This window comes from Perca flavescens, chromosome 15, assembly GCF_004354835.1.
Source record: "Perca flavescens isolate YP-PL-M2 chromosome 15, PFLA_1.0, whole genome shotgun sequence".
NCBI lineage: Eukaryota > Metazoa > Chordata > Actinopteri > Perciformes > Percidae > Perca > Perca flavescens.
Window position 1 is genome coordinate 15,134,830 of NC_041345.1, and position 10,101 is coordinate 15,144,930.

The 10,101-nt window shown below is 40.3% G+C and overlaps 1 protein-coding gene across 2 annotated transcripts; it reads right to left on the reverse strand.

Moving 5' to 3' along the window:
• Positions 1-1,848: 1,848 nt before the first annotated feature.
• rdh8a (retinol dehydrogenase 8a) lies at positions 1,849-8,218 on the reverse strand. Of its 2 annotated transcripts, XM_028599743.1 has the most exons (6): positions 7,823-8,218; positions 5,208-5,369; positions 3,866-4,045; positions 2,824-2,917; positions 2,542-2,725; positions 1,849-2,375 (listed from the first exon to the last, which is right to left on the reverse strand). In XM_028599743.1, exons 1-6 carry the CDS (start codon positions 7,926-7,928, stop codon positions 2,148-2,150), a joined length of 954 nt encoding a protein of 317 aa, XP_028455544.1. In that variant the 5' UTR covers positions 7,929-8,218; the 3' UTR covers positions 1,849-2,147. The 2 variants fall into 2 exon arrangements, with proteins under 2 accessions (XP_028455544.1, XP_028455545.1); XM_028599744.1 differs by lacking the exon at positions 5,208-5,369.
• Between the last annotated feature and the right edge of the window lie 1,883 nt (positions 8,219-10,101).

Below are 10,101 nucleotides of genomic sequence, written 5' to 3' on the forward strand. Positions count from 1 at the left end.
GTGTTCATTCAATTAGTAAACAGGTCTTCCATTCAGGACGGGACACCCCAATTCTCATCTTCCCAAATGCGACACACCCCCACCCCTCACTACCCCCTGCCCTTAGCCTTCAGCGTCCCACATTGGGTCTTGGCATCCCCCTAAACATTCAAGACACACAGACTCCTCCCCCAACTTACCCCCCTTCCCCTTATCCCCTGCACACACACCCATTTGATTGTGATTGACAGCATCTTTGTTCCATTGTGCGGAGCTGTCGCCTCTGATGAAGACACATACACAGAGCTGAGGCGCTGCATTCATTCTACACCGCACAGAAACTACAGGTCTGCAACCAGTTGCACTGTCCTCTGATGAGGAGCTCCAAGAATTCGGTGAGTGTAACCAGCCTGGACATGGCAGGGCATGGCAGGATGAGACAGCGTGTGTGCGGACAGGACAAACTCTGGCTAGGCTATCCAGGCCAGACCGCAGGCCTCTCCCAGTGTGGACCAGGGGGTCCAGGCCCTATGGGCTGAGGAGGCCAGCTGGAGAGGGAGGCTGAGGGCTGCGCAATGTGTCTGAGGAGGCCGTCATTAGGGTTCACCCCTCCTCAGGGATGGGAACCAGGTCACATTCTCTCACATGGCACAAAGCAGGGTGTGTGTGTGTGAGGGGTGGGGGTTCAAGGGAGGGGTTTTCATAGGGAACAGGCCATGACCTCTTTATATCCATCAACAGATCACTAACTTGGCCTATAGACATGATCATACAACACATACACACACACACACACACACACACACACACACACACACACACACACACACACACACACACACACACACACACACACACACACACACACACAAGAAAGCACAAAATATGCAAAAACGAGTATGTGCTCCTCAATAGGCATTATGTGTGTCTTTACCTGAATATGGTTCCAATAGGTTATTTGTTACATGAAAACTTTCTATAATGCAAATTACAGTAACCATTCAAAATCATCAGTGTGGATTATTGAAACATATAGTTACAACTCCAATGTATAAAACAAATCTGCTGATAAAAAGGACAGTGTATGCAAGTTTTAAACTATTCAATTATATTGCACTTGTCTATCTCAGGCCATTTAGGACAAATTCCTTTACACTACAGATCCAGCTCTGCTGATGATGATTCTGTGAAATCCACAGTTTGGCTGCCAGGGAAACAACTGTGAAATACTGCCCCCTCATGGTATCCAAAGAGTCTTGCAGACATAGAGAAAATCCTTAGACTTACATTACTGTAAAGTATCAAGAAAAATTATTAAGGATAAATCAGAATTCCGTTTATTTTTAAATCAATATGCTAGATTAAAAATATTTTACACACCCCTTCACAAACCTTGAAAAACATTCAGTTTATCAAAAGATTAAAAATATGATTTAACAGCAGTTATGACCATGACAACACTATGCTATGGAAAACATGAAATTAAGGGCAGAGCACAATAAAAGCAGATATATTCTTTCCGTCTTTGTCATACATGTTATAACTCTGATGAGCCTGAGTGAATCATTAGCTAGGCAGCTACAAGTTATAGCATATTATTTCTCTATAATGTTATTGTTTCTCTCTGTAACTGAGTTCATTTTTTGTGCTTTGTTGTCTGTCCATGGGGCTCGTATCTCATGTCATGCCTGTGTGTGTCATTTAAATGATATAGACATCTAACTTCTATATATAGCCACACTATATCTGACAAAGGCATGGCCTTAGCTTTATAGTATGTATGTACAATAATCCAATGTGTGTGTTGCTTGTATTTCTGTGTTTTTGTGTATGTATGTATGTGTGTGTGTGTGTGTGTGTGTGTGTGTGTGTGTGTGTGTGTGTGTGTGTGTGTGTGTGTGTGTGTGTGTGTGTGTGTGTGAGTGTGTGTATGTGAGTACATGAGGTCATCCTGCATACAACATCTTGTGACAAACTTGTGCAATTGTGCATTTTGTCTGGCAAAGCTTATCATGGTAGTTTCTTTGAACTAAAAGGCACCTCCTTTCTCCAGGGTTACTGGCTCTAGTCTGCCTGCTTAGCCCCAAACCTCAGGATAAGGCAGTAGAACTGGGTGGGGTTCAACAATATGGGAGGGTAAGGACAAGGGGCAGGGTTAGACACCCTCTTTAGTTAGGTGAGACGGTGCGTCTACGCAGGCAGCTGCATGTCAGGCACTTGAGGATGCTCATGGTGATGTGCATGAGAGGGCCGAAATTGAAGAGTAGGTTGTAGAAGGTGTTGACAGACAGGCCACCAGTCTCATCTGCATACTTTAAGGCCACAATAGGTGTGTAGAGGCTGTTGGTCAGATTCCTGAAGCGAGGGCTGTTTGACTCAATAACCTTTTTAGTGCACTAGAGAGACAAGAAGCAAAAGAAAGTGTTGACTGATTTCATTGCTATGTAGGCTGGTTAAATGTTTATAATAGTTAGTGATCAGATAAACAGAACATTGATCCTTGAATCCTGAAATAGATTGGTAAAATGTTGTTAGTAAAAAGTTAGAAACCAGTTCCCTTACTTTAGCTATGTCGTCTGGCGTCTGGCCCATGGCTTCAAATATATCTATGGATGACGGCAGGTAAACATCTTTAAAATAACGGACTGTTTCGGCATCTACTCCTGGATACTCCATCTTGGCCACATCCTCCATCATCTTTGTCTCAAACTCAGTGTGCACTGGGCCGGGCTCAATCATGGACAACCTGCGGGGAGTCAAATGCAGAAAGGCTTGTGAGGGAGCATGTACAATACAAAGCAAAGACAGATGTAAAAGCAGAACAGAGGAAACAGGGTAATCTACCGGATATTGAACTTCATCAGTTGCACGGCCATACTCTCACAGAAACCTTCCATGGCAAACTTAGAAGCAGTGTAAACATCATTGAACACCACTCCTAAATCAACAAAACAGAGAGATAAAGGACGGCATCACAGCAATGTATTATCAAATTTCACAGTACTATGTTAACAGCAGACATGTGTCAAATATCATTTACATATAAAGGCCTAAGATACTCAAATCAACCAAGAAACAGACATAGTCACATATGGAAATGCAAATGCCAGACAGAATATGAAAGTCAGTTTAGCCTACTTGCCTGTGATTAACAACTTATCTGATACTTAAACCCCACCCATCTGGCACTTCAAACAAGTTCAAACAAACTTGATTTGGAACTCCTTGCTATATGACTCAAGTCATCTCAGCAGATCTGTACTGAACATGTTCAACATAGGCAGACAACTAATAAATAGAATAAAGTTAAGCCTTTAAATACAGAGATATGTACTACTGCTATTGGAAAACAATACATTTTAGAAGATTAGATCAAGATAAAAAGCATCCGCTACAGTGTATTCTTTTAGCATTTTACAGTAAAAAGTGCTTCTGTTATGTCATACAATTCAAATAATTATAGTGTTTCAAGTTTATTAAGTGCCACTGAAATTGCTTCACATGGTATTGTAAACTGATTTCTGACTTCACTAATTCAATAGATCCTAAAGCACAGAACACACTATGATTTACAGCTCAATAGAAGTGATGGTCTGCTAAAAAAAAGATTATCTTGTAGCTTGCAGACATTTAGAATTCAATTCTCCTGCTTCACAATCAAGCTTTAGGCTAGCTAAATATGTCGGTTATACAAATAGTATTGCGTGTGATTTATCAAACTGGTTTACAATGTCTAAGTGCAGTGATCTTGTCTACACTTGCAAAGTCTTAAAACATGCCTTTTCATGGTCGGTTGGAATTGTAAATATATTTTCTTGTGTTCTCAGATCAGACTTAACTGGATTGCAGATTTTATTTAGCATTGTTAAATCTGCACAAATCATACCCTGAAGACCCATGACACTGCTCATGACCAGGATGTGTCCTGAACGCCTCTTCTTCATGTCTGGCATCACTTCTTTGATCATGCGAACAACACCAAAGAAGTTGGTCTCAAATACTCTTTTCATCTCCTCGATGCTGATGCTTTCCACAGGTCCCAGCAAGCCCACTCCTGCATTGTTGACTGACAGGAAACACACAGACGCAGAGATCACAAACCTGTAATTATATTTTATTTAACGGTTGAGATATTGTTTTCTTAATATGAAGTGATCTGTATTGTTTGCTCTGTTCACTTGGCCTTTCTACAAGAATAGATATCTAATTGATAGATTACAGATGGTATCTCTTGATATTGCCACCAGATGTCAGTGTGTGACAACAACAGAGAGGTGTGATGTAACACAAGTCCATGTTGAAGGGCCTCTGGGTCTTGAGTAATTAGGTGAAGGGGGATGCAATGTTGGATGGAGGCAGGTTTATAAATAGAACCTTTATCCAGACTAAAGGGTTAAACACAATAACTGAAAAGAGTCACCTATTTGTGTGTTATTAATCTAGCAACTTCCAATTTACCAAATCACCATCAAATGTTTTTATAGAGTGACTGATCAATACCAAGGACCCAATTAATTTCTGGACACAGGCTGAGATTTCTGGGTTTGAAAATAGATTGCATGCTTTGTTTTAGCTCTAAGGACCCCCGCCCCCCCATTCAGAAATAAATAAGCAAAAGAAGGTGTCATGGGCAGACAGAGCTGCTGACTCAGTTTCAGCTATATTTCACACACTCAGGATATCAGTATGGTGGTGCTTTCTGTTTGGGTGCAGAATCTATCTGCCCACTGGAATTTCAAGACTCTCCCAATCTCCTCCCCCCACCTACTCTTAATGTCAACTGCAAAACCACGGAGGACAGCGCTACAGCAGACCAAAAAAACATTTCAGTTACTTCCAAACTTTGTCCTAAAGTTGTGATATTATTACAGTAATAACACTGTACTGTGATAGTTTGCTTTTCCACTTGATAAGTCTGTTAGACTTTTAGGGTTATGTGGTATGACATTACTGATTATGTTACAGTAAATATGGGCTACTTTCGCAGGAAGGTTGAGGGTTAATGTTCTATGCATTTGGTTATCACACAGATAAGGAACTGAACAAGGTCATATAATATATAACATAATGACTTTAGGTTACATACTTAAATTATCAACTGTTCTTAAACATATGATAAAAGAAACGAAGTTTAGCCACATATAGAGGTCAGATCAAATGTCATTCCAAGGTGGGTAAAAGGGTTCGAATGATAGATGCAGGCCTAGTTTCAGGTGTTACCCACTTACTCAGGATATCAATATGGCGGTCCTTGATATTGTTGATGCACTGCTTGACTGACTCATCACTGCACACGTCTAGTGGAAGCAATATCAAGGTCTTGCCATATGCATCTCCTGCTGCCTCCACTAGCTTGTCTTTCTTCTTCAGGTCCCGCATGGTGGCAATGACTTATAGGGAGAGACAGAGCAGTGGAAAATATTATTTTAATTAACATGATGTGGCTTCAAACTTTACAAAAAGAGCCTCTATGATACCAGAAACTGTTCTTTAGACTCGTACAGTAACACAACTTGGAACCACATACAAATACTTCATCAATATCATCACAATCAAGATAACTTTTTATTGGAGTCCATGTTTGTCCTTTTTTAAATTCAGTCATTTAGAAAATCATGAATACTTATTTTCTGTAATTAAAAAAAACAAACTCTTGACCCATTGCCACAATGATGAAATGACACACAGTACTGTGAAACCTCTGATCTACTGAACTAAAGATTTCCTGAACACACACACACACAACACACACACACACACACACACACACACACACACACACACACACACACACACAGACACAAACACACAGCTGTCAGACGTGCAGGTCAGAGTTCTTTGCAATGACCACGCCTGTCAGTTTACAGGACACAGAATTGATTTCCTCCGAACTTTACACGCTGGGCAACATTAACCCACATTCAGCACAAGAATCTATCATGACCAGTGACAGCAGCTATCAGCACAGTGTTGACTCGGCTTTCATGGCTTCTTCCATGTTGTGTGTTATACTGACACTTTGCTGACTGACGTTATCTAGCAGAGAAAAAAGAAAGACTGTGCTGTTGGACAGTGGTAATCAGGGGGAGTAAACAACCTCCTCTTCACACATTCATCTGAGCAACTATTCTTGAAACGAATCCAGGGAAGACGGGTACAAAAAAGATTGTTTTGGTACGTGTGGACGTGGCCTGAATCTACCTGTTGTCCTTGATAGATAAAGGCAAATGCACCTAATTCTTGTCTGATCAGAGACAGGGTTGGAAAGGTATAAAAGAGGGATTGCAGTGCTGTAGAGGTTTTGCATTGCCATGCGATGTTACTAACATTTCATGACGTATAGTCATGAAACTAGGCCCTATTTTAAAATATTGCTGTGTAAGTGCCATGCAACTTGTCAGTGCAAGTTGTCGAATACACACAATGCATTACATAATGACGTCTCATGAAGTCTAGTTTAGTCTAATCTTGTGATTTGAAAACTGTGTCCATGAAGCAACAAAGAGATTTACGTATTGGTAGAGAAGTGAACAAGAGATCCATTGTTCTTCTGGCTCCTGCAGGAATTACTCTTGGGCTGCTTAAACATTCTTGAATGAACCACATTTCATTGCACACACAGAGGTCTTTTAGGGGGCTTCTCTGAGTTTGGTGCATGTTACTGCAACTAATTATTACTTTTATGCACAATGCAATATTTAATCTCTGTTGGATTTCCTAAGGACCCTGGGAAAAGGGCAGATCAGCTTCATTGCTCAGAGGTGGCCTTATTGAAAGCAGGTCACATTGTGAAAAACAAATCTGCACAGACCAGTGTTCTGGGAGCAGTTAATCACTTTTTCTTTGCTCATCTATTTCACGGTAATAAATCCCATCATATCCTGATGGCCCTCAAAGAAGAAAAAAACTTGTACAGTGGTTCCTAAAGTGGCAAAAGGAGAGCAGTGATAACATAATTTAACTTGGCTAAAATTAGTTCTCATAAGATCTTGTGTAAGACAACTGCTGAAATCATGGGGGTTCACTGTCACAGGCCTAGCCAATTCTGTTATTCTGCATAAAGTCACATCTAACAACAAGGGGGGTCTTAAAGGCAAACTCTACCAACAGGGGTGGGGGTGGGAAGGTGGTCTAATGTAATTCTGTCTGAGGCTCCATGACATGGAAAGGTTTTGGATCTCCAATCACTGGAGTGACATTAATGATGGCTGGGAAGCAGGAGAGGAGACCCACAGACCAACAATGTCAAAGTGGGACACCCTAACTCCACTGTGCACCAATGAAGACTTCAAACAAGGCCCTTGCTTTAGAGTGAACCCTCGCTTGTACAGGTCTCAAACTTTGTCCCCCTTTCAACACTCGCTCCAGTGAGGGGACTATAGGCACATTAGACACGGCACTAAACCGGAGCAGGCGGTCTACAATTCACTGCGATAAAGGAGGCTTTGTGCTGGAGAAGTCACTTGAAAGAGAACTGACAAGACTCTTTTTATGATTCCGCCTGGAAAGCGGCATCCTTGCAAAACCCTGCCCTGGAAACTGCGCTTTCAGATGATAATTATTGAACCAAAGGGGCGACTGAATCCCAGACCTTACAAAAGGATATGGATCCGATATCACAAGGGTTAGCTATCTTAATGGACACTACACCAAAACACTTATTTATGTTAGGACGGGAGTTGCGCATGAAAGTCAACCGAACTTTGTGCGTAAAGGAGAGTTGGTGCAATGAGCTTTGCATGGAAAAGTAAACACGGAATAGGTTTTCAAGCGAGCCACACTGTTATATGCTTGCTGCTAATAGGTCCGATCAAAGAAACAATGTAGAAGAAAGCGCATTTACCATGGTAACGCTTCTTTTCATCTTTGGCCAGCGTGACGGCGATTCGTAACCCGATGCCGGAGGAGCAGCCGGTGATCAGCACAACTTTCTGCCCGCTGTTCGCCATGATTTGTCCGGGTAGGCGCTGTGTTTTTCAGCGGTCCTCTGCTGTGGATGGTCGCTGCCGAGGGAGCTACCGATCACCGGACTTTAAAAAAGTAAAGCGGATCATGCAGCCACCGCAGCCATGTGAGCCTCTAATTCAGTCACATGTTCAATCAAATCAGTAACCAAAAAAAAGACGTGGCATTGAAATCACCTCAAGACAAGATTTTAAACTTGATAGGTGATGCCTGCCCTGAAAATGAAGTTAATTCCTTTAAAATGTGTGGCCGTGCATGCGCACACGTGCGTGTTGTAGAGGGGGCAGTGCTTATTTGATTTCTGAGCTGGTGACCCCAACAACAAATAGCCTAACTATAATATTCATACAGTAGTCAGATGATGTTTTGTTCATACCTGATGGTATTTCTGGTTCACTACAGTTATTATTCTTAATAGGACGTATAGTTTTACCAGGATACATTTTATGGTGGCCTACCCAACAAGTTTTTATTATTACTTAATCTTAAATTATTTTTAAATAATTTAATTTAATTAGTAATGTTTAATTAGTAAACACAATATTATAATTGAGGTAATAAATATTTGGGCTGCACGTATAATTTCATTACAAATCACATCTATGATTATGATTATTATTATTATCGTTGTTGTTGTTGTTGTTGTTGTTGTTATATTCTACCCAGGCTATAGCTACACCCAAATTAAACACTTGTTGTTCGGCTCTAGTTGACTATTTATAAAACTTGTCCCATGCTTACATTTACCCTATTTCTCTGAAACTGTACTGCTTACTGTTTCATTTCTTTCAAGCGTATACTGTTATATTGTTTTATTGTTTCTATTATACTTTATTTTATTTTTGTGTAAAATATTCTCTTTTACTTTTACTCCTTTTATTTTATTACTACTACTCTATTTTCTGTATTTGATAATTGTTTCTGGAGCTGGCATGAAAAGAATATTACAGCACTTGGCACTGTTTATGACTGTGTATATGACAAATAAACCTTGATTTGATTTGAGCTTACTTTTGGAAGGTAATGTTTCTAGTGACTTAATGCGCTGCATTGTACTGCCATCTGGTGGTAAGGAAAGCTGTAGCACACTTAAGAAGCACTCAAGCTTACTGAATTCATAACACCTCATAAAAAAGATCATTGTATCACTGTATTCCAAATATTAACAAATATAAGAATGTAAAAGAATGGTCTGAGTTTGGTAATCAGCTGTCTCAGTTTAGTTTGACAATATATGCCATTAGCAAGGGTCTGTTATGGACCGTGACTAGGGGAACTCTGCCTCTGATAAGATCTCACTTGCTTTTTTCCCTCTGATCAAAGGCCATAGTGCAAAAGTCAGTCTGTCGTGTTTGGGCCTGTTGCTAAATGTGATGCAACCTGATGCAAACTGTGGGTTTTCCATTTACTCTAATACTGATCCACATAACCACCATGCAGGGACAAGTGGATGGTCCAAAGAGCAATCTGGAGTGATTAGTTAGTGAGTGAGTTAGTGATTAGTTTTGTTCACAGTAATCTGTGATTTATGCCCTCCTCTTTTAAGTCACTCATTAAACTGTTTTATCAAATGCCTTGCCAACTTTATGATTAACATTTCAAACACAAATGGTGGTTCCCCCAATAAAAAAACAACTATACATTCTTAATGCTTTATCATAGTTTGATGTATTTAATGCATTTGTAAGATGATGGTTTCTATTTTTAAGAAGTGGATTGAACTGGGGTTATCATACTGGATCTTGTCAGCTCAAGTGCTCTTTGTTTCTGGTTTGTATAGTTAAGGATTATTACACACTATATAATAATTAGTTACAGTAATATAATAGTCATACATGTGGCTGTAAAGTAGCTCCACACAGATGAAATAAGTTTGGGTGTGTTATCTGTTGATTTTCCCCCAAGCTTTTGAAACTTGATTATGTATTCCACTAATACAACAGAAAATATTTCTGCCCTTTAAAACATATTGCAAGCACTGACTATAGGTCCCTCTATTTTAATCCTCCCCCCTGGGTAACCCCTTTAACCTCATTCCCATTTCAACATGGTAACACAGTGTGAAGTATCACGGTTACTGTAAGGACAAGACAAGAGATTATGTGAAAGCAGAGGACACCCACCCACTCTCACACTCACTCACACACACACACACAC

What these genes read in the sequence shown, in the direction of transcription:
- rdh8a (XM_028599743.1), bottom strand. Translation starts at nt 7,928, where the DNA reads ATGGCGAACAGCGGGCAGAAAGTTGTGCTGATCACCGGCTGCTCCTCC. An exon ending in CCGCCATATTGATATCCTGA is followed by an intron (nt 4,046 to 5,207) that starts GTAAGTGGGTAA and finishes GTTTCCTGTCAG; the next exon opens with TCAACAATGCAGGAGTGGGC. An exon ending in CTGATGAAGTTCAATATCCG is followed by an intron (nt 2,726 to 2,823) that starts GTAGATTACCCT and finishes GACTCCCCGCAG; the next exon opens with GTTGTCCATGATTGAGCCCG.